Below are 24462 nucleotides of genomic sequence, written 5' to 3' on the forward strand. Positions count from 1 at the left end.
TAAAGTGCCTTGGATAAAGGCGCTATATAAATGCACCATTTACCATTTAACCAACCTGCTCATCAGGACCATTATGGAGTTAAGTTGAGTATCTTGCTCAAGGACACTTGACTAAGCAAGGAGAAGCCTGCAGGGATTGATGAACCCGGGAACCTTCTACCTCCTAAGCCACTATCATTCTTTAAAGCCGGATCTCCACCGACCCGACTCGGGCTTGTCGTGTTTCAGGGCTGACTACTGTTGCAGGCCTAAATAAGCCAGAGACATTTGCCCGTTGCACATTTCAACTAGATACCATATTCTAAATCTCAACTCAATTCCTATACCAATCGATCCACAGCAAAGCTAGGCAAAAATGGTATGCTGGATACTGTGAATGAAACGAGCGACCAAGTCTCTGAAAACAAGCCCAAAAGAAGCGACCAGTTTCACCACTTGAGCCCTATTACACCAGCTATTTTCAGACGGGGAATGAGGAGAGACAGGGGGGTGACGTACAGCAAGGTTCGCCCAGTCTAATCTGAATAACACACCTAAATGTTACCTAAAATGTATATATTTGACCAGTGTGTATCTCACATCTTCTGGAGGGTCATCATGCTGTAGGATGCTATAATACTGTACATATGTCTCCCTGTGTCTGTGGCTGACCTTGTCGTGCCCCGGCTGAGTGCTTGGCACATGAGCATTAAAAATAGATGAATTAGAAGCCTGACAACATGGCCACCTAATGTCCACCACGCCTTAGCAGGGTTATTTGAAACCATCAGATCTGCACTGCTGTAGAGAGGCCAGGGAAGACGGACTGAGTCACCGAGTCTCGTGAATCAAATGATACGGTCACTTTTCCGTGTTGGCATTCTAGAAGTTCCAGACAGTTGTTCCTTGTCACGAGTGAGGACGTGATCTCTCCCTTGCTCCCATCACCTCCAGGATTTGCTGCCATTTATTAGTTTCCATTTTAATGCTGCTAGTTTCTACTTTTCTACATCCAAGATTATTTATACATCCGAGGGAAATTCTTGACTTGGTGTTGTTCACACGTGTTCCGTTTCTGGGAAGCATTTATTGACTGCCTACACAACCTACTGAGGACCTAAAGAAAAAAGTCGCATCACAAGTTCAAAAAGAAATGCTTCATTATACAAAAATGTCCCCTTTTCGCAATCTTTGTGGCAGAGCAGACCTCTCTTTATGTGGACCTTAATAACAAAATTAATAGAAAAAAACAATGGCATGACATCACAGGTCCTCTCACATTTTGGGTGACCGGGTTTCTGACTATGAGGCGATTTCACTGCAGTGAGTGAGCTGTGGCTGGTAGTCGGTACCTGTGATTATGGCCGTGTGTGTAGACTTGATCCCTCTCCAATGTCGCTAACAATTTACTTACATAACATATAAATGTTTGTTTATGAAAGTGCCTGTTGACATGGCTCTAATCCCTGGAGGTATTTGGGGGATTAGCCATGTGAGTTCTCAACGTATTAAGACTGATCCCGGCTAAGACTGAAAGTGAAAGTATTATGTATTCTCACTCCTCTGCTCTTCCTCCTCCCCTGTCTCTGCGGAAATACAGAAGGACAAACGGTTTACATCGCCTGTGGCCAAGCGTCCGGCCTCCCCCTCCAATTCCCTGGGACGCAACCGCTCACCTTCGCCAGCCCCTAACCCCAGCCCAAAGAGGACGCCCTCCCCAGCAGCAGCCAAGTAAGACACCCCCCCCAAACCCTCCTTGTAATGCAACAGCCTGGAGGATTTGTTGAGTTTTGTGGCTGGATACCATGTGACCATCCTGACGAACATAACGTGTACATCTCCTTTTTACCTCTCTCACAGGCAAAGTCCCCGCAATCGCCCCCCTTCACCCGTTGGGAAACAGCGGCCTCCATCCCCATCCCAGGGCACGTCGGCTAAACCGCCACCCATCCAGAAACCATCTCTGACCCCTACAGGACCCCCCACCCTGCGCAAGAGGGACTCCAAGCCAAGGGACCTGTGCCCTGTCCAGGCGGTGGCCCCTCAGTCTGCTGAGAACAGTCCCAGTCCCTCTGCCTCCCCCTCGGCCACTGCCAGTAAGACCAAAGACAAAGACGGTAAGGAAAGACGGGTTGTGGTTTAACCACTTTCAACCTGATTAGCACATGCATTCCATAGGGCTGGAACCACACATATGACAAATTACATCAACTTGTGACAGACATGTATAGGCAAAACAAATACAATTTAAACAGAGGTGTGAGAAAAGGTGGAAATAGCATATCTAAAAGGTCCACGGGTCGCGATACGCCTCCTTGTGAGCTGGTAGATCGGCTATTTTCACCATTCGTCATGCAGCTAAATATGTTCGTTTAAGTGGTTAATTAATACTGACCGTTTCCTCAGTACAAACAGCATCTCTCATTACTACGATAATGTGTTGCCAATGACAGAAGACATGTAGGCAACATTTATTTTTATAAACAGTATTTTGTCTCAAGTCCGTGGCTTCCGTCGGCTTCGTTTGTTCATATCAACTTCCTTCCATTGTATTTGTGGCTTATTGGGCCAAGCCCAATGCATGGTCTGCTGACATATAGGTTCTGCATGCCACTACGAATCCCTCTGTCACGAGGGATTATTATGGCGCTGACCAGGATGTTTGCGCTTGTTATGCATGTTGACAGAAAGGTGTGTGAGCTTTCTGTCTGGGCTGCCTACAAGGAATAGGGTCAGTTTTGTATGGCTACAAGCACTGCATTATCCCAGAGTCCGTTTTGATGTCCAGGCCCCTTTCAGTCATGTGTTGGTGTTTTCGTGTTTGTTGTGATGTGGTTGGTTTGTGTTTGAGACTGACGTGGCAACAGGTCAGTTAGCAGTAAAGTCTCAGGGGAGCCATTAGTTCCCAGCTGGAGACACATCCTGTCACAGGAATGAATGCAGCTGTAACCACCACTGCCACCTCCTGGACAGAAGCATGCTCTGCACACACAACTATTACCTATTATTGGCATGACATTGTTGAACACTATAGAGCGCCGCAGTCCCGCCCCCTTTCAGAAAAGCGAGTGGCCCAGGAAATGAAACCCCAATGCATTCTCCCATCGGCGCTTCTAATATAATTTATTTAAAGACGGTTACGCCGCAAGCAAAGCCAACTCGGATCGTGACAAATCATGACAATGAACACAATGTTTTGGGCCGATCAAATCATTAGAAAGAAGAAAAGAAAGTCAGGAGACAACACTATTTGTTTTGTTTTTCGTCTTATAAATTATTTGATCGGCCCAAAACATTGTGTTCATTGTCATGATTTGTCACGATCCGAGTTGGCTTTGTCCGCGGCGTAACCGTCTTTAAATAAATTATATTAGAAGTGCCGATGGAAGAATGCATTGGGGTTTCATTTCCTGGGCCACTCGCTTTTCTGAAAGGGGGCGGGACTGCGGCGCTCTATACTAGTGTAGACCTTTGCAGAGAGTTTCCGGAAGTAAAAATCCGATCCCTTTCCTCCATAGAGGATTCTATTATCAGCGATAATGTCGTAACAATCCAATGTAGCAGTGTTGTTTTTGGCAGAAAATTTTGATTTTAGTTTTAGTCACATTTTAGTCACCTGGAATGTTTTAGTGTTAATCTAGTTTTAGTTGACTAAATATCATAGGATTTTAGTCGACTAAATCTACAGTTGTTTTAGTCGACTAAAATGTATTGATGCCATCGTAATGACTGTTTTTACACTGGCTGACAACAGAATTTCTTCCATTGAAGAAAAGAAAGCACGTACCGCACATGGACAAATTACATGGATCAACTTGTGACGGGCGTTGTCCCCATGAGTAAAAGATGACCTATTTCTAAAATATGAACTCAACTTCGAAATTGGTACAGAGCGTTGCTTCAACTAATTCATCTCTTTCTCTGTTTTTTCAGACTCCAAGGCCGCGATGGGCCCCAACACGGCCGCTGGGGCTGCCAAGGCCCTGGCAGAGAACCGTCGACTTATGCGAGAGCAGAAGGAGAGAGAGGAGCAACTCAGAATACAGAAGGAGGAGGAGGAGAGGTGCACTTTTACCCATGGAAACCTGCCGTGTGTGTGTGTCGCATGATTAAAAACAAAATAGCAGATATACGAGCTCATAGAGCGTCACTTTGTGCTTTGTGGAAAGTGCCCTTAATATTAGGTTTTAACTGGAAATGGGAAAACATACTGTAACTGAGAAACCAAATGGTTTCTCAGTTTAGAGATGACGTTCGCTCGATTAATTCCCCCCGGTCGTAACCTCGAGCTCTTCTTCTTGACACCGTCTTTTAGGCTGAGACAGGAAGAGGAGAAACGCCTGGCGGAGGAGGCTCGCCTCAAGCGCCTGGAGGAGGAGGCTCGTGAGGCCGAGGAGAGGAAGATTCGGGAGGAGGAGGACGCGGTGCTGGCCGAGGAGCAGAGGGCCCTGGAGGCCGTGGAGGAGGCCCAGAGGCAGGAGGAGCTCCAGAAGGAGCGCGAGGAGGCCGAGGCCAAGGCCCTGGAGGAGGCGGAGCTGGTTCGCCTGGAGCGGGAGCGCGTCCAGAAGCAGAACCAGCAGGAACGCATGGAGAGGAAAAAGGTGAGGAAATGGATGGATGGAAGCAGACGAAAAATGTTTGTCGACTACCTTTTGTCACTGATGAAAACGAATCTATGATGACTATGTATTGACAATTTCGTCAATAAATAAAAACTAGACTAAAATGTTAGAGGGACTAGTATGGACAAGAGATCCAGTTTTATGCTAGGTTGCATGCTGAAAATAGCAGAACTGCTGGGCTTTACTGCTGGGCTTTACTCTACGATAGTGAGGACTGATATAGGAAATAGACTCAAATAGGAAATGGAGATTTGTAATTTGGTTTTACCCACTCGATGGTGGAACATTAAATGTAATTTGGCCGAAGTTCTCACATCAAACGGTTTAAAGTTTTCATTGTCATCTTTATAGCATTGTGTTGCACCAAGTGAAGTGAATAATTTATATTCCGATCACAACCTTTTTCAGAGAATAGAGGAGATAATGAAGAGAACAAGAAGAGGGGACCAAAACGACTTGAAGGTGAGGTCGCCATGGCAGCCGAGTATCTCTTGATATAATGAGCTCGTGGTGGTGCTCGTGCAGTTTGTTGATGCATCGTCTGTCTCCCCTTGCAGAGAGACGACGATAAGGATGCTCAAGAGGACCTTGACGAGGAGGACGACGGAGAGGACCATGACGAGGACCAGATGAACTATGACGACGACAGGGGTATGTGTCCGTGTGCTTTTCTTGCAATTCTGCTACATCTGAACCCTAGTTGCTTGCATATATTTAAAGTATGTGTGTATTTGCATACACTTTGTATGAATGGCTCGTCTGTTTGCATCGGCAGAAATCTCTGCGTGACTCGTGATGACTCATCTTCCCCTCTTTTGTCTTTTCAGAGATCGACACGGAGCAGATGGGCGACGTCACCATGGACACAGAGGTGGTCGACGGAGATGAGCGCGGCCTGTCGTCCGGCGAGCCAATGGGAGAACGAGAGGAGCCTCTGGGTAGTGTGAATGGAACGCCAGAGGCCAATGACCAAGAGAATAATAACGGCATGCGTGCGGATGATACTCAGGCAGTGAGGTATGACTGAAGTTGCAACACTTTCACATGCACCCTGGCAGAATGGCAGAGCAGTGTTCGATTATTATTATTTTATAATGGTCAGCAAATGGTCTGGCCAAACTGGAGACTCCCTGGTCGGCGCATTTTGTGTCTTAAACACGATAAACTGTCCTGGTTTAAAGCAATCGCAACAGCAAAAGATGACGTTTTCCCTGTTACCCCTGACTTTCCCAATGAAGGAAATGTGAAATGAGATCTTGATAATGTGCTTGCCTTGTATCCAGTGTTTACAGATGTGTCCAGAGATTGCATTTCTAACATACTTATTGGATAATTCAATATAATTACATATAATTATAACACAGAAGGTAAACTGTTGACTTTAATTTCTGCTAAAACAGTTACCTTGCACACTCACTACCTCCATCTCTCACTCCGTATTAGTGATGCGTGGGTTCGCCTTCAGGTCGGGTGGTTCAGGGTACAAAAACGTGTGGGCTGCTTAGTTAGTATAATAAATGAGTACAAATTTCTGTATAACAAATATCTGGCCAGCTGGCACATTAAAAAGGACAGAAACATCACCCATGCTGCCCTATGCTTAGACACACCATTTAACATACATTTGCATTAAATTAGCGGAAATAAACATTAAATTTACTCACTGGTGTCTGCAGCTGGCATCTATATACTGAAGTGAGGTGATGCAAATGCTAAGTATTTTTCAAAAGCCAAGCATCTGCTATAGTTTTAGAATTCTGCATCAATTAGATGGGCAGTTTCATTGTTGATCACTTCCACATATTTTAGTTTGTCCATGGGCTCCATGATGTCATGGACACTGGGTTCACTTCCTTCCTGGACTACAATTGACATAATGCTTTGGTCCACTGCTCCTCCTTGTAGATAGGGGGAGGGCTGTCTTACTGAGACAACATGTAGTCTAGGAAATAAGTGAGCCCAGTGTCCATGACATCATGGTGCTCATGGACACTCTGAAATACTGAAATATCTAATGACACATATTACCCACATAAAAAAAACCCCAGGAAAGTGTTTCTTGTCTCCCAAACGAAATCATTAAAATAAGATCTGTTTTCAAAAGGGGTGAAGTGGCCCTTTAATCTCCTCCTTTGTATCCCTCGACACCAAATCTATTTTCCGATCACAATGTATCACATAAACTCACATTACAATGCATTGTGAGCAATCTTTGCTGATTGGTTTGCTGAACCTATTATGACATGCCCAGAATAGGGACACGAGGGTTCATGCATTTATCCATCCATACATACAATATATCGCCAAAAAAACATCACACTTGTGTGACGTGAGGGGGCGCTCTTATCATCATACATCACATTCCGTGCTCAGACAATCAAATCATCACAAATGTGCTACACACAAAGCTGGGCATAGGAGGGGCTGGTGTAATAGCAAAATTATCAGATCGACGAGCTCAAAGCGCATCACATCGCACTGCGTTTCGAGCTTGTAGATCGGCTACGTAGTATGATGAAGTAGGGCATTAACCCATTCAGGACGGGAGTTTTAAGCATTATGTCATACTTTAGCTGTTGAAAAATAGCAGATCTACAAGCTGCCACACTATGAACTTGTAGATCTGCTATTTTTGAAGAATCCTGAAAATGTGGCACAAATCTTTGAATATATATTCTTTCAGAGCAAACAGTTTTAGCTCAAATCTTTGCTTCTGGGGGGTACTACATATTTTCAGATGGGGGGTCTGCAGCCAAATACAGATAATTCTGGGGGTCCTTGGCATGAAAAAGGTTGAGCTCCACTGAAAATCTGCCTCAGGTCATAGGTTAAGTTCAGCAGGAAAAATAAGTCTGACACCATCATCCTCATCGTCCTCCACGAGACATGAATTGTGTTAATATTTATGAAACTATAAAGTTCTATGAAATATATGGAAATTGCTTAAGAGTTGTATTTATATCGACCATAGGCCGTCTTCATGTCGTCATTTGGTGATGATAGGTTTCTGTCCTCCCTCTCTCCAGGCCAGTGCCTCAGAGTCGCCTGGTGGAAGGTTCGGAGTTCCTTAACGAGGTGGACTCCAACAAGGTGGTCCCTGGTCTGAACGGTAAACCGTGGAGCTTCGAAGAGCTCATCGACCTCAACGTCCATGGCAAGGGTCGACCCCTCATCGAGGCCGGAGACGTGGACTGTGACACGGGTCCCGACGGGCCCAGGGTAGCCTTTGAGGACAAGGGCTCTGCCGTCGGCAACCTCCACTCCTCTAGTCAACCCATTGAAGCCCTGTCCGGTAAGACAGATTTTAGTTTGTCATATTTTAGTCATCTGAAAGGTTTTTGTCTAGTTTTAGTTGACTAAATATCCTAAGATGTTAGTCGAATAAATCTACAGTTTATTTTGTCGATACAAATGTTTTGGCAGGCCTGGATGGCATCGTAATCACTGATTTTACACTTGCATGCTGACAATAGCCGATATACAAGCTCACTACGTGTCGCGCTGTGAACTTGTAGCCAAGCATAAAATGACTTGTCTTTTAGTTCTACTGGATCTCTTCTCCACTAGTCCCTAGATAACAGTCTAGTTTGTTGACAGAATTGTTCATATATATATAATCTTAGTTTAAATCATCATAGCTTAGTTTTTATTTAGTTTAAGTTACTTGAAGAACATTTTTCATCATAGTTTTAGTCGACAAACTCAACTCAACTCGGCGCCGAGATCGCCTTTTGACGCCTTCTGGTCCCTTCACCCTCCTCGCCGAGATCGCCTTTTTTAATGTAAATTGATTATGGTTCACAACTGTGTTCTCTACTCGCTCATAACACTCCGGTTCGGGTGCAATGAAGGGGGAAAAACAAAACGATGTGAAAATTTCCCTGGCTTATATATACTGTCTATGGGAACGCAGTTTTTAGAAAATCGTAATATCTCGGATTCTTCTTTGTGGATCTTGCTTGATTTGTGCTTAATTTCTCTAAACAATATGATCCCGGCTACAAAATGTTTTGGGTGAATTAATTAATTAGTGGAACCGTTGCATAGCGATTATTCACTTCCTGATTCGGTTTCCGAGTGAAGCGGCTTTCAAAATAAAGGTGTTCCCAATAGAAAAACCAATGTGTGGTGGCCCTGGAGTACTCAATTCAGACACCAGATGGGGGTGTTGGCGGTAAATGAGTGAACACTGCAGTGCCAGTGGATTTAATTTTCGTTTTAGGTTAGGTTAAGAGCTGCGCATCGAATCGAAACTACTACTAAACATGCATGTATTGTTTTCTGACATGCATGTTGCCCGCACCAACCCCAAGACTTTCTCTCTCTCCCTCTCTCTGTTAGAAATGTGATGCTGCTGCCCACTGGGGGAAGGGGGGGAGGGGTGGGGGTGCGCCTTCCTGTTGCACTCCCAAAATGTCTGTCCGGCCGATATCCTCAAAAGACTCCTCCACACCGCTCCAATCGGCTCCTCCCCTGCCCAGACGAGGACCACCAGATGGAGAGACTCCTCCACACCGCTCCAATCGGCTCCTCCCCTGCCCAGACGAGGACCACCAGATGGAGAGGAGAGTCCACCCACCCAGTGCTACGTTTGCACCCAGTGTGATGAGGACAAAAAAAAGTATGCTTCAGGGAAATCTCAGAATATTCCTTAATGTCCTTGCTTCCATTTCTTCTCTCTCTCTCTCCTCTACTTAGTTACTCTTTTATAATTTGTTTTGTTCATACTTTGTTCTATTTTTTATTTTTGTTTGTAATGGTGCATTGTTGTAATTTATTAATTTTGGCTTATGTGTTACTGTAAATTCTGTTCCCACATGTGTAGTACTTTTTGTTTTTATTTTTTGGGGTCTCGTCTCAGAATATTCCAGAATGCATGCACACACTCATGGCTTTGTGAATAGTGTAAGGTATCGTGAGGAATTGGAAGGATCATTAAGACATTCTGCGGTGGGGAGGCTGCTTGAGGTATGTGGAGCGTTTTGCACTGTCCCAGGTTCAGGATTTAATTATGACTCCAACAGGGGAATGTGATTTAAAGATTTAATCAAGTCTTGGATTTTATCCAGTGGCTGTTTTTTTTTTTTCTTCCCCCTGCAGCATCTGACAACATGGCCTTACTGTTTTGTCCCCAACACCCCCAGGCTGCTTGTGGTGATGTTGATCTGTGTTTGTCTGCGTGCTGTTTTTCGGCGCTTCCAGGCTCTATATGTGGGCCTGGAGTGCAGTGTCACATGGTGCCCTCTCGTCATACATGCCCACACACACATCCATCGCTCTTCCCAAAGAGCTCTCCAGACTCTCCACTTCCTTAATCCATGTCTTTCCTTTCTTGACCAGTAGAGGGCTTAAGGAGCACAACTCCCAACTGTAAAGTCAGATTTATACTTTGTCATCAGTTGAAAATATGTTTTATTTCATTTTTTGAAGTATAAATGAGCCTCTTACTTTATCTTTGGAACTAACGGATGTGGGTATTCGAGAGAACGCTGTAATGAATACATGTGTTCAGTGAAGTTTCACCTGTTGGCTGTTTAAGGTTGCATTCATGTGGGTTTTTTTTTCTTTTTTGGTTTTGGGGGGTGTCACTGTCTGAGGTGTTGACAGCTTTTACATGTGTGTATATAGACTCCCATGTTGGCTACTAGCGTCAGAATCTAATTTAATTGCACCTGATGAAAGTTGGCGGTGCCTGTAGTCTATGACTGTATGTATCTGTTCCACTCAACTAGCCTACATGATGGACCATAACTTGTAATGCCAGTTATTTCTATACAAACAAGGCCTGTGTCTATTATTCATGGACACTAAAGAGTTTTATGTGTGCACATATGAATATGTACATTGACTAGTCCATGAACTGAATCTGAAAGGTCTGCGGTTCTCTGTCACAATGCCTGAAGTTCCTCAGTGCTGTGGCTAAAAATGTTCATTCAGGTTTTTTTCTGCGTTAAGCCTGATTTATACATTGTTCGTTGGTGTATAAATTAAGCCTTACACTTTATGGTCACTTTCTTTCACCCTTCCATCTGTGTGGTTTCTTCTCCCTTTAAACAGTTCCAGTGCTTTCCTACTATGGCCTAAGATTCTTTAGAGAACACTAGCTGCTGCTTTTTATACTTTCCATGGCTAAATCATTTCAACTTTTTTTTGGTAATATATAATTTGGCTGTCTGTTTATACAGTATATGTATATGTATGTATATATATATATATATATGTGTATATATGTATATATATATATATATAAAAAATATGAAAATATATTTCTACATATTTAAATGTTATTGCATTGTGTATATAATCAGTATTAGGCCCGCAAAGCCGTGTTTTCGGTGGAGCGGCGGTGTTGTCAGGGTGTTCGGTGTCTGTTACTGTACTAATAGTTGTGTTGGACTCCTGCCCTCTGCAGGGCAGTCAGTGCTGTTACCATAGTTCAGGCCCAGCCGGGGCAGCCTCAAAGCCCGAGCTTTACAGAAATCCCTCTTTAGAACTCTGCAAAACCAGGGCGGGGAGAGTGGATCCACTTATCGTGTGTGCGTGCGTGACTGTGCGTGTGTGTGTGTGTGTGTGTGTGTGTGTGTGTGTGTGTGTGTGTGTGTAACTGCATGTTTAAAACCCCTGAGCCTTGACTATTGCCTTGATTCCATTGTAAGTGGAGAAGTAGGGAGAGTGTGGAGCAGTTTTCAGTGCTTTGAATTTCTACAAAATGTCGGTCATGTTATGTGACGTGTTGTCAGCTTGTAGCTTGCTTGACATTGTTGCGCAGGAGTGTGAATCCACCCAAAACATAGGAGCAAAGTGATATTTGGCCAGTTTTGTCCTGCATGATCATTGTTTTGTCTTCTGGTATATGTATACAAAATAATAACCTAACATTTGAACTCTGGAATTTCCCTATGCTTGAATAGTTTGAACTAGTGGTTTGCGGACCTTGTTTTTCCTATTCCTCTGACTTTCAGATTGTCTCATGAGTAAAACAGCTTTGTACACCCAGCTTCTGTCTACACTACACTCTGTGTAGCGCTTAGTTTTGATTAATCAGCATAACGAATGTAACATTCAATGACCCCCCCCCCGTCTTCCACAGCAGCCCAAATTCAGTTTTCTTTTATTAATCTTAACTCACCCCCACACACAATGCTTTGCACTGACCCACCTGTGTTGGATATAGGGCTTTGGGAATTTATGAAGGTTACTGAGGGGTAGCTTTACTGTACCAACTCCTCAGAGTTTTGAAGGAAATGAAAGTTGTCTACTTCACTTACCTAGACTTTGTGTTTGTGACTCATAACCCAGAAGCATGCTTAACACCCCAAACTCTCAAAAACTCTTAGCCACTCCATAAACCCTTGCAGTGAAACCTATGGTTGTCACTTGGTTAACAGGCTTTCGTTGGATTTGAGGTACATCCTAAATAAATAAGACCTACTAGAGGACCATTCCAGTTGCTGCTTGAACAGATGCATATATATATTATACTCCAGGACCTACTCTTGTTAAATCCTTATACATTTCTGCAACATGGAGGTCTTGAGTAGCTAGCCCAAGTGTTCTTAATCCTCAAGACGGTCATCATGGTAGAATAGAATGGTGCCTTAGATTGAGATTTAGTTTTTATTTCTTTTTTGGTCATAACTATTAAAAAGATAACTAATGAGTCACGTCCTTACCTCGGCCATGACAATCAGTCTACCCGACCAGGGCGACCGTGAATTATTAACTTCTCTCTGGAGGCTTTTGAAACATAACTAAGACCTGTCCACAAATTATATTTGTAAATATATCTAAAGTGTACCAAGATGTTGAACTGTTAAAAAAAATAAAGTTTTGCAAAAGTTGTTTTGTCATCTGTTTTTGTATGATTATAAGCTGGTTATTTTAGAAAATAACCATGAAAGTTACTGTGTAAGTGAACATGTACTCATGTAGCCTATTATCTATTCTAGCAAGTGGAGAATTACCAGAAACTAAATGGCTACGTGAATTATTCTGAAAATATCCAAATAAATGGCTAATGTGAATGCTACAGTAATTGATTACCCATTTGTTTCATATATTAGTAGCACCACAGCATTAGCAGCACCACAGTGCAATATTTTACAAATTAAAGCCTTACTGGGTAATTTCCCTGCTGGTCACTACCATCATTGTAGGTCTTTAGTTCATTCCTCCACTCCCAGGAGTTCAGTTAATAGCTCAGTGTGTTGGAATAAGAAGGAAGAGCATTATCACTTGTCTGATGACAAACGACGACACGGACACACTACATAAAATAGGAAAATATACAGAATGTGAATGATATACAAACAGTGGAACATACAGTGCTTTTCCATAATTTGTAGGAAGTACAATTCTAGTGAGCGGAATCATTTGTATTTTGTATTGTATTCGTTAGAAAAGGTAAAACATAATTAACACTGTCAGGTCTTTTAGGAAAAGGCCTCTAATCTCCACCCTCGACTGTGGGTTTTTTTCATGATGTCTAAGTAAGATGACACGACCACAATAGAAATAAACCCTTGTGGCTTTTGTTGAGATTAGATGAGATGATGAGATATACTTTATTGTTTGTAAAAAAAAAAAAGGTAAAATATATCCTGATAAATTAATAAAAGAAACCCACTTAATTCTTAACGGAATGTGGGATTATTGTTGTATTTTTATAAATGATCTGTAATGTAATGCATGTCAACCAAAGAACAAAATTCCTTTACAGGATCTCCTCACTGGTCAACAAAAACACCTTGAAGACCTAACAGGAGCCCTCGTACAAGGTTTCTTCGACTATGCATGCACCTCTTGGTACCACAGCACCTCAAAGGCTCTTACAACAAGGTTCCAGACTTCCCAAAACAAACTGGTCAGGCTCCTACTTGGCCTCACCCCCGAACCCACCTCACCCCTGCCCACTTTGCCAGGCCTCCACAAGATTCGATACACCACCAAGATACCCATGTACCTGTGTAAATACTTCCTTAATGTTAACGAAGTCCTCACCCACAATACCAGAGGGAGTGTAACAAACCATGTGCAACCCAGATTCGGCACAACCAAGCAACTAAATTATTTTCGCTCCTATGCCACAAAAATGTGGAACGCCCTACCTACCTACCTGTATTATGTTTCTTTTCCCTTTTTACCTCCTTTATGATGAATTCCTGTTCTGTTCTTTGACTATAATTTGTACGTCTCTAAATGTTGTGATGAATTGAACAAGGTGGACCCTCTTGTAAACAAGTGCAATGCTTTATTTGGTCGTCCACTCACAGTTAACAGTCTTTGTATTGAGTTGTGCTTGAAATGTACTGTAATTCTGCTAACTGTTAATTCAATTAATCAATCAATAGACTGACTGAGCTCTCGTTCCACACTCCAGTCCAGTTTGTGGCGGTAATGCACCTAATACCTGGTTTGCCAACCAATAAACAATACAAAAGAATAGGGCCTGGGTAGTGTTGCCATGTCCGCTTATTATAAGCGACATTTGGCTTGTTTTTCCTGTAAAGTTATAAGTTGCTACTAAATATTTGTAGTTGCGTGTTGCGGTCTTTTGGGCTTATTCCTAAAGTTACTTATTTTGTTTCCTAATGTGATCAGTGATTCTAATCGACATTTTCATGTCAATGACGTACCTCCAGATGAATGTATTTGAGTTGTGCTTTCGTTTGAAATGTACTGTTAAATCAATCAATCAATCAAAGGACCCTACATATTAAAAATAAAATGTTCTAGGAGGAAGTTGTAACCCCCATTTGTACATCTAATAGAAGTATTATGTGGCTCTGGTTTTCAAGCACCTGGTTGCTTATGTCTCTCACACAATCTGGCAACAATAGGCCTGGGGCGGTTCCAGTTCAGCAGAAGCAGGAGGAAACAGGAAAGGTTATAATAGGAGGAGGAGGCATTTCTCTGAGCAGCATTTTGTCTTCTGGCCGCCAAGCAGCGCCAATTATTTTCTTTTAACTTTGGCTGGAAACGTCGCGGTTCACACAGGTATAATTAATAATATATGATTTGCATGATAAACTACACACCTATATTTAATTCTTGCATGTGGTAACTGTGAACAAATTGCTAGTACAGTTTGATACAGGCTCGCGTTTTCTAGCTGTTGTCGTATCGCAAAAAACGAGCTAACAAGCTAGGTAGCTATAAACACATATCGCCATCTTGCCCATTCAGTAGGGCAGGACTTTTTTGTCAACCCTTTAGCCGCAACGGCAGTGGTAATTTATCGACAGAGAAGGCAGTTCCACGAGCACGTATAACACTATACATTGTTTTTAAGTTGTTAATGTGCAGACCTCTTCTCCTTTGCAGAATGGCTGAGGCAGACCGACCAGGAAAGCTCTTCATTGGGGGCTTGAACACTGAGACGAACGAGAAGGCCCTGGAGCAGTATTTCAGCAAATATGGAAGAATCGTAGAAGGTACTAATGAATGGGCAAATGCAACAAAATAAGCGAAACGTTTGGTGTCTGTACAGTACTGTTTTATACAACTTGTTATCATTATTTTCAGTCCTCCTGATGAAAGACCGAGAGACTAATAAGTCCAGAGGCTTTGCCTTTGTTACATTTGAGAGCCCCGCTGACGCAAAGGACGCCGCACGTGAAATGAACGGAAAGGTAAAGGGCATTTTGCCATATTATTGATACAATCAGACATGCCATTGCCATCAGTATGGATTTGTCTTTATAATAGCTGCATTATGTTGCTATTATTACAGTCCCTTGATGGTAAGCCAATCAAGGTGGAGCAAGCTACCAAGCCTCAGTTTGAAACGGCAGCAAGGCGAGGACCACCACCACCATTCCAGTCCCGCAGTCGTGGTCCCCCCAGAGGACCCAGGGGTTCCAGGGGAGGCCCCAGTGGCATGAGAGGCCCACCATCCAGAGGTATTTGATACACTGAATTTGCCATTTGAATGGAAAGATGACAAAAAATCCACTTTGAACAGTTTTTTTGAATTATTACTTGTTGTGCCCTGGTGTTTTCTAAGCTTATTCTGTTTTGATGCCCACGTGTCTTGTCTGTCGAAAGACTACTATGATAACGTAGGGAATGTAGAACCCTTCTTTAAAGGGGAAATGTCATCCAGAGGTCCACCACGACCCCGTGAGCGTCCACCACCACCACCCCCCATGAAAAGAGGACCCCCAATCCGCAATGGCGGTCCTCCAGCCAAGCGGTCAGCCCCTTCTGGTCCCATGAGCAGAGGTAAGTTAGATCAGATATGTGAAAATAACACTTTAGATTGGTGATTAAGGTGGTTGCACACTGGGCGCGTTTTTGGCGAAACCGATGGAGAAATGCCACTAAAAATCCGAAAAACGCGTTCGGTGTGTTGAGACCTTAATTCTATTGTAATTTACCGGGGTCATGATATCTATGTTCCCAATTTAGGGTTAGCTTTATTGTAAGTACAAATAACTTTTTTTGCGGGGTGAGGATAGGTTTATTATTGTAAGCACGGAACAAATAACCTTTTTTGCAGGGTGGACCTGGGGAACATGGGTACGCTCCCAATTTACCTTCTTGCATACTTCTAAATGTGTTTATCCTCCAAATGGATATAATTCGTATCTCAGGCTGTTACTGATCAAACACACACGCACTATAGCATGATTACTATGAGAAGAGAATAGAGCTCCATGGTGGGGGTAGTTATCAGTGAGAACCAATCATATCACTAAGCATTGTTTTCAACTTTGCTTCGCGGTCGCAACTTGGCAGATTGCAAGGGAAGTGAGAAGGATCACACTTAATCTTAGCCGTGGCTGTAGCTGTGATTGGTTACTACACACCTATTTGTTGCATATAAAATCGCGAATCAAACTTGTTGGCAATGCATTCATCGATTTTCTTGTTGGAGCCTTATAACACTTTGAGAATTACTTTGTAGTGGCAGAAAAGGGTTTCTATGCAGAAATGGGGCCCGAGACCTGAAACCTGACAACACAATGGAATGAGCATAGGTCACCTAAGCAGGACAGCATACAAGGTGCTCCCACGATATGGCACGCTATGAGCTTGTAGATCTGCTATTTTTCAATGGGTAAAGTATAACATAATGCCTAGTTAAAACACCAAAAGTAACGCCTGAGAAGACAGTTTGGTAGAGAATAGAAGAAAGAGGAAGATTAGGATCAGCTAATCAAGGGGGACGACGATCACTGACAAAAAGAATGCTAACGGACATGCAGAACTGGTTGTAATGTGGCAGTTGGTGGTCTTTACAGGTACGATGGTTAAACCGTGTTTATCAATCTATGCCATTTGTTGATTACTTTTTTTTGTTATAGCACCCATGTCCAGGGACAGAGATCCCTACGGTCCACCTCCGCCTCGCAGAGACTCATTGAGGAGGGACGAGTATCCATCACCAAGAGATGACCATTACAGCTCAAAGGACGGGTATGTAGCCAGTAGGACAAGTAATATTAACACCCTGAGCGGCAAGGACGGAGTTCTCCGCTCAATCAATTGGTAACGCCCAGCACTCAGGACGGAGATTGATAAAAAAAGGACGGAGATTATTTATATCCAAACCGATCGCATCGCTCCACAGGCTGGGAGCGTCTGTTGTGCAACATTCGATGTTATTTTCTGGTGGGACGCCATCGAAAATGTCCCCCCCCCCTGTCCCGTCCCCCCCCCCCCATTTTAGCCGACAAGACTGAAAATCTTAAAACGTGAATAACTCTTGATCTATTCTAAATCATTCCGTCCAATTCTAAGAAAAGATTGTGTTAGACGGTCTATCGCGGCCCTGTCGCTAGTCGTGTTAGAATTAATCATACCTCCCGTTTTTGTGTTTTGGCTTCATCAAGCTACTTCAGCTGCATCTGGGATAGCATCTGGTCCGTCGCTAAATGTGCTCTGCTGCTATAAGTCGTTGGGCACTCTGATTTAATGGATTAACAGTTTTACTGCATAACCCCGCTATTTAATCCAATATTCTACGCTGCTTAGATTGTCTTATTCTTTAATGATACCAATTCCTAAAATCTGTAAAATAAAAAATATAAATTTCCATCTATTAAAAAATATTATAGAATTGATAATGTAAACTTTTTTTTATAGCTACTCCAGTCGTGACTACAATTCCAGGGAGACACAGGATTATGCACCGCCTCCCAGGGATTACTCCTATCGAGAATACTCCAATTCCACTTCAAGAGAGGATTATAGTTCAGCGTCCAGAGGATATAGGTAGGTTTGTGGTGTTATTTAAAGATGGAATGCAGTGAAAAGTGTACAGAAAGTGTTAAAAGGATTTTATGTGGCCACACCCACCAGTTCATTAGGTTTGCCTGGTGTGTGATGATGGTGATCCACTAGCCCCTCTCGGAACCCTCCATAAAGCTTTTATGAAATTTGGATTTCGCTTTATGTAGGGTCCCTGTACATTACTCCATTTTCGAATGGGGATGTTGGAACGCGGACATAAACATCCTCCGCATTAAGTCAATCTGCGCACTATGACGACTTTTTTTCTTGTGAGGGCTTCTGAATGTGTGAACTATAAGTACCTATACATACCGCTGCGAATATCTCCTGTGTCGAGGTTTAATCCATGTTTGATTAAAAATGGCACTTATCTTTAAGATGACGAGAAGTGATTGGAGATATGCATCCCTTGAAAAGTAACTAACAATGTCACTTGTATGTAGTGACCGTGATGGCTATGCAGCAGGAGGACGGGAACCCAGAACCTATATGGACCGTCCAAGTGGTGGTCGAGACTCCTATGATGGTTATGGTAAGATTGGACCACAGTGAAATGAGGACAGATCTGACGAGAACTAGGGCTACACAATTAATTCTGAAGGCTATTGAAGACACACTACTACAAAATCACAAGAGGCTGTTTTCTTTCTCCCACCTGATGAAAAGCTGTTTCAGGAGGCCTCTTAACAATTTGGATGCCGCCAGCATCTTTCAAAATATAAGCGCTAGAGTGCCAGCCGATATGGGAGATTTTACTCAGAAAAGCCCAGCCTTGCGTCGTCGTCCCCCCCTCTCTAGAAGCGTTAATATTCCAAATGAGAGGCATGCTGAAGTCAGAAATGAAGACATTGACCATCTGGTCAAAAGCATGGAGAGTTCCCTAGATTAGGAGATACGACTCATACGAGCCATTCTTTCTGAGCCGTAAACAAGGAAGCGAACGGCAGCGCGCATGCGTGAAACAGCAAGGAGTACGGTGCAGAAGGAGGCCAAAAAAAAGTTTGTTTTTATATCAATAAAAAAGCCCTAAAGATGTGTATACACGTCCAAGGCCACCTGCGGTTTGATTAAAAAAGACGTGTGTACACGTCCAAATGTGTTAAATGATGCTCTGTTTTGCCGAATCCCTGACCTGCAATTATTGTTCTTTTTCATTACATATAACCGTGGATTGGCCTCCCTTTTTTTTTACCCAAATTGTTTTTTTTTTCGTTTTTCTTTTTTGACAACTTCTGGGGAAAAAATAGAAAACCATGTGAGCGTATCCCAATTCATCAGTCACAATCAATATTCATTGAAATTCAACAACACATCAACAGAGTTGCAGTTTCTTGTCACTGTCAAGTGCAAATGCAATCCCAATGCACGCTACCTAATGTGCCCTTGGAAGTGGGCAACCATAATCTCAAAGGAATCTCAAAAAGTCCTTGGAAACATCTCTTGAGCACTCAAAACCACAGGGTTTGTACTTTGAGAGCACTCCCTCAAGGAGTAACCTTCACAAAACCATCAAGACCTGAAATCCACGTATGGTTCTAACATGGAGCTCTAAAAGGAAAAATGGCTACTCAATTCAAATGGCATGCTGAAACGGGTTTGAATTACCATAGTAAGCTTGGATAAATTACTGCCCATATCTCACATAAACTTCCCATATTGAATTTCAGTCAGATCATTGGCATGATGGAAGACTTCATTTCAGTTGTTTTTTTTAGCAGCATAAATTCTCACATTGGCAAACAAGAAATGGGCACATAACAGTGCAATAAATTGTATAAATTGAAACTTTGCAATTACCTGACCCATTGACCCTGCAGGTAACTCTCGCAGCGCCCCACCCTCAAGGGGCCCCCCACCCTCCTATGGTGGGAGCAGTGGAAGCAGTCGTTATGACGATTATGGAAGCAGTTCCCGGGATGGCTATGGCAGCCGTGACAGTTACCCCAGCAGTCGGAGTGATCCATATCCACCTAGCCGTGGTGATCGAATGGGCAGGCAGGAGAGGGGGCCGGCTCCCCCTGTCGAGAGAGGCTACCCTCCTCGTGATTCGTACAGCAGCTCAAGTCGTGGAGCACCTCGCGGGGGCCGTGGGGGAAATCGAGTTGATCGAGGAATGGCTCGCAGCAGATACTGAAAATGGACATGGGAATCACGTCAAAGCAAGCGTTAATGCCTATCGAGCTCAGTAAACACATGTGTTATGGGAAGAAAAGATGACAAAGTAGCCATGTCTGATTTATGTGGATATATGAAGCTTTTTTTTTAGCTGTTTATCCTAATTTTTCCAGTTTCTTAAAGTGTAACAGTACAGGGTTGTTTTTGTTTTTTAATTTGCTTTATCCTGCCCGTGTAATGGTGTAGTTTTCGACGTGTTACAGTTTTTGTACCATTAGTGCTGTTGAAACATGCTATGCCCTTCGTCCTGGTTTCCTACATTAATAAAAGTTTTTAGGCAGATCTTGAGCACCGTTGATCAATATACTAAACATCACACCAAAGACGATGACAATGTAATGTCTTCATTCCTAAGTACACAAATTTTGGATAGCGAGTTTTATATAGATCCCAATTGAGACTCATCAACTGACCTAAAGTAATTGATCACACACCAGTACCACTGTGCTTCCCTATGGTCCCTACTGTTGGGGTTTAGGCAAATGTCACTGTTAAAACTTTCCAATCATGTAGTTTCCTTGGAAATGGACCCATCCGCAGCATAAAGTCAAAGTATGATGGATTGCAACGACAAAACCAAAGACCACAACAGCCAAATGCAAGAGTCTTTTCAGCTCAACTGATAGTCAACAGCTGGTAAGCAAAGCAAACCTCTTTGTTTCTCGTCTGTAAATGAGTTTCTCATTGTCCTGTATTACAATCTCCACTCAAACGCTGCTGTTCAAGACCACTTGTGCTTCAGGGGACCAAAAAAAGATCGGGTCATCAGATTTTGGCTTTTTCATTAAACATGGCATCAATTTCTGCAACTACCTCAGAAGTGACCTCCCAAGTCAACAATGAAAATTGTACAACCCTTTTTGTTGTCGCTGAAGAATCTTTTTGCCTACCCTTCCCCAACTTTTATATAAAGTAATTGGCAACTTTTTTCTTTTTGTAATTTATAAGCAATTTGCTAGTAGTTTTGAATGTTTATATACCGGTACATTGTACATATATTTAAAAGCAAATTCTCAGTGTGCGAACCGTTTCCTCAAGCATGCCAATTCTGATAATGGAGACCTCTGGAAGAACATCATCCAACCAGCCAAACTGGAAACTGAATCATTGAAGCGCAAAAAACAAAAAGTGCAGTCGGACCAAGGATCACAGGGTTTCCTTTTCATGTTTTTGAATAGTACCTAACTGAGAGGGAGGCATCATATTAACATTGGTGTCCTTGTTGCAGGATGAGGATGGCTGCTGTGACCCCTAGCAATATCCCGGACATGTCTTCACTGCTCCAATGACTAATGGAGGCTCATTCGAGGCTACCCAAGAGGTATGTTCTGTACAACATGCTTGCATAAGCGATAATATCTGGACGTATGCCAGGTGGCAATTGTCCATATCGATGCTGATATGTGAAATGCCAGTATAAATAATGGCTTAACCCATTTTGACCTGAGATCGATTCTAGAAAAGTCTTCAAAATCCTGACTGTTTTCTGAAAAGCCTATGTTACTATGTTGTTCTCAAACATTTGTCAAGGAGCCCCAAAAATATATATATTGGCAGCAGACCCCCCTTCTGAAAATATGTTTTTCCAGGGACCCCCCAGAAGCAAAGATTTGGGTTAAAAAGATTTGCGCCACATTTTCACTATTTAAAAAAAAAAAATAGAAGACCTACAAGCTCATAGCGCTGCACTCGGTGCTGCGCTATGAGCTTGTAGATCTGCTATTTTTCAATAACCAATGTGTAACAATGCTTAAAACATCAAAAGGGGTTCCTGCCCAGAATGGGATAATTGCCTCTTGACATCAAATTCTACATTAAAGGACAACTTTAGTTTTTTTCCCCAACCAAGGTTCATGTTTTATTGGAGGAAGTAAAAGATGAGTATTAATTTATTTTCATTTGCTGCTTTCTTTTCTTTCATTTAGCCGTTTTTGACAGGGGCATGGGGCTAAATCTATATTTTTTTAAACAAAATGTCATGGTGATTTCTTTATTGCGAACGCAGTGATTGCGAAAGCAGTGAGCACTTACTATGAGACCTAGCAGATCATGTCTGTCTGTCTGTCTGTCTGTCCCGCTATACGTCCAAATATGGAGTGTGTTGCATCATCAGCTCCATATATGGGCACAAAAGGGGCCAGGTCCACATATACAGTAACAGCGGGACAGACACACAGACAGACAGACAGACATGATCTGCAGGGTCTCAGCTGCCTTCGCTTCCCGCGTTTGCGCGTCTTACTGGTTATTTACTATAGAAGAAAAAAAAGGACAAACAAGAAGGGTGTGTGTGGGGGGGGGGGGTTATTTAGTGGTAGCCAGTTTGAAACGGTGGGTTTTGAGTGCTTTTGTTCTGATGTGAGTTGGGAGTGAGTTCCAAAGAGAAGGGGGTGGCCACTGCAAAGGCCCTGTCTCCCCAAGTTCGTTTGTTAGACTTGTGGGGTTCCAGTTGGTTGGCAGTGCTTGACCTGAGGGAGCGTGAGGAAGGGGACATGGCGGTTGATGAGTTCAGATAGGTAGAGGGGGGCCTGGTTGTTGAGGGTTTTGTAGGTGATGGTGAGTATTTTGAAATCCATTCTGAACTTGACTGGGAGCCAGTGGAGTTCACGGAGGACGGGTGTGATGTGGTCCCTGGATCTGGTTCTGGTGAGCAGGCGGGCGGCAGAGTTTTGAACGTATTGTAGTTTTTTGAGAACCTTGGTGGAGAGGTGACGCCATACAGGAAGCTATTGCAGTAGTCGAGTCTGGATGTGATGATGGCATGAATGAGTGTCAAAAGATCATGGAATCTACTGAATGTGAAGGGGGAGATGACAAACTGAGATATTGAGTCTACGACACACAGTATGGCTAGTAGTCAGTTGTTCGTTCACACACATGGAAACCACTACTGTGGCCAGATGTAATTTCCTGGGGTTTAGTAGAACAATGGTATATAATAAAGAAATCGCCATACAATTTTGTAAGAAATAGTTCCAATGCCCCTGTCAAAAATTGCTAAAACGAAAGAAAGCGGCAAATGAAAACAAATTAACACTAATCTTTTACTTTCTCTAACCCATTCTGACCTGAGATCAGATTCATACAAGGTTTCCGCTGGACACACACTGGTCTGATTAACCCATTCTGACCTGAGATCAGATTCTAAAAATGTCACAGTCGTTCTTCAATTTTTCAAAAATAGCAGAGCGCTATGAGCTTGTAGATCAAAAAGTTGTCAAAAAGTTGTCCTTTAAAGAATGGCAGTTTGACATCACTTATAAAGTTGTTTTCGCACAAAATGCCACAATCTCATTTGAGAGTATTGAACAAAACAAACTTGTAATAATTTTGTGACGTGTCAAACTAGGGGGTTTTCATGATGCTGAATCCATTCCAAGCATTAGTTTTGCACAAAAAACACTCCTTGGGCCAAAAACGGCCATAGCCAAAATCACAAATGTGATGTCGGCACATTTGGCCATTGGCGCATTGGCGGCCATGGCAGTTTTTTGCCCATTGTCACATGCGACATAAAGCATGATAAAAATGTGGATTATTATTTTTTATTTTGCCTTCTATGTTAATGGTATAGTCACATATTTTGCCAATTATGAAAATTGCTCAACATATGAAAGTTAGCATCCAGCAGTTATTACATGACCCATATTCAACATTTCTAACCTAAAACATGTGTGTGGTGTACTCAACATGTCTCGGTTCACAATGGGGCTCTGTGGGCTGGCAAGTAGACTAAAAGTAGATGTTGGAACTAAACGCTTTGTTTTTGTCCTTCAGGTCCTGGTTCACACTACTGCTGGTGGAACTTGAGAGGGGTATGGACAGAACGCTGAGGAGTGGCTTCTGTTCACAGGAATTCATGTGCTTTTCAATAAAGATATAAAAGTTCAAATCCAAGACATCATTTGTTGTTGTGAATGACGTGAGCTCTGTGGATATTTTGTGTGTGAAGAAAATATTATTTGTTTGTGTTGCCCAGATTTGATTTGATTTATTTGATTCCCATTAGCTTACTGTGCATCACAGCAGCTGCTCTTCTTGGAGTCTCAAACATAGATTATGGTTCTAATGGGCAGCCTATCTAAATGTATTTGAAGGGCAGAACTTTTTCTCAAGCAATACAGGGCTCATCGATTCTTATTTGCAAAAGTTATTTTCAGTGAACCACATGGAGTGGTTTTCATTGCCACCTTATTTTATTAGTGACATTTTTATTAATATCCATGTCGAATAACCAATACTTATTTTTTAATTTGGTTTATAGATTAACCATCCAGAAAGAAATGTATGGCATTTTCGACTGCTGACTTAGGGCCGATTCATACTCCTGTTTCGGCGCTGTAGTGCCGAAATGATTTCGGCTCGTCAGAAAATTTCAGTAGCACCGAAGAGCCGACTTTAGGACGGTACCCGCCCCCCCGAACCTCAAATGACGTCAAATTGTAGGCTC

General features: G+C 42.7%; 2 protein-coding genes across 8 annotated transcripts in view; both read left to right on the forward strand.

Moving 5' to 3' along the window:
* Positions 1 to 12443, forward strand: part of map7d3 (MAP7 domain containing 3) — a 42140-nt gene extending 29697 nt beyond the window's left edge. For all 6 annotated transcript variants that reach the window (XM_080773880.1, XM_080773881.1, XM_080773884.1 and 3 more), the window contains 9 exons: positions 1580 to 1710; positions 1840 to 2096; positions 3913 to 4042; positions 4295 to 4580; positions 5010 to 5063; positions 5159 to 5252; positions 5429 to 5618; positions 7628 to 7893; positions 8943 to 12443. In XM_080773880.1, the coding sequence (XP_080630006.1) occupies positions 1580 to 1710; positions 1840 to 2096; positions 3913 to 4042; positions 4295 to 4580; positions 5010 to 5063; positions 5159 to 5252; positions 5429 to 5618; positions 7628 to 7893; positions 8943 to 8950 (1416 nt within the window). In that variant the 3' untranslated portion in view covers positions 8951 to 12443. The remainder of the gene's footprint in view (positions 1 to 1579; positions 1711 to 1839; positions 2097 to 3912; positions 4043 to 4294; positions 4581 to 5009; positions 5064 to 5158; positions 5253 to 5428; positions 5619 to 7627; positions 7894 to 8942) is intronic.
* A 2038-nt stretch (positions 12444 to 14481) lies between these two features.
* Positions 14482 to 20294, forward strand: rbmx (RNA binding motif protein X-linked). Of its 2 annotated transcripts, none has more exons than XM_080773695.1 (9): positions 14482 to 14597; positions 14925 to 15034; positions 15126 to 15232; positions 15334 to 15502; positions 15675 to 15824; positions 16910 to 17021; positions 17691 to 17819; positions 18281 to 18369; positions 19655 to 20294. In XM_080773695.1, the coding sequence occupies exons 2-9, from the start codon at positions 14926 to 14928 to the stop codon at positions 19969 to 19971; spliced, it is 1182 nt and encodes a 393-aa protein (XP_080629821.1). In that variant the 5' UTR covers positions 14482 to 14597; position 14925; the 3' UTR covers positions 19972 to 20294. The 2 variants fall into 2 exon arrangements, with proteins under 2 accessions (XP_080629821.1, XP_080629820.1); XM_080773694.1 differs by having other exon boundaries at positions 14502 to 14597; positions 14926 to 15034; positions 15648 to 15824.
* The last annotated feature ends 4168 nt before the right edge of the window (positions 20295 to 24462 follow it).

The sequence above is a fragment of the Protomyctophum bolini genome (assembly GCF_963924005.1).
Source record: "Protomyctophum bolini genome assembly, chromosome: 10".
In the NCBI taxonomy this organism is placed as follows: Eukaryota; Metazoa; Chordata; class Actinopteri; order Myctophiformes; family Myctophidae; genus Protomyctophum; species Protomyctophum bolini.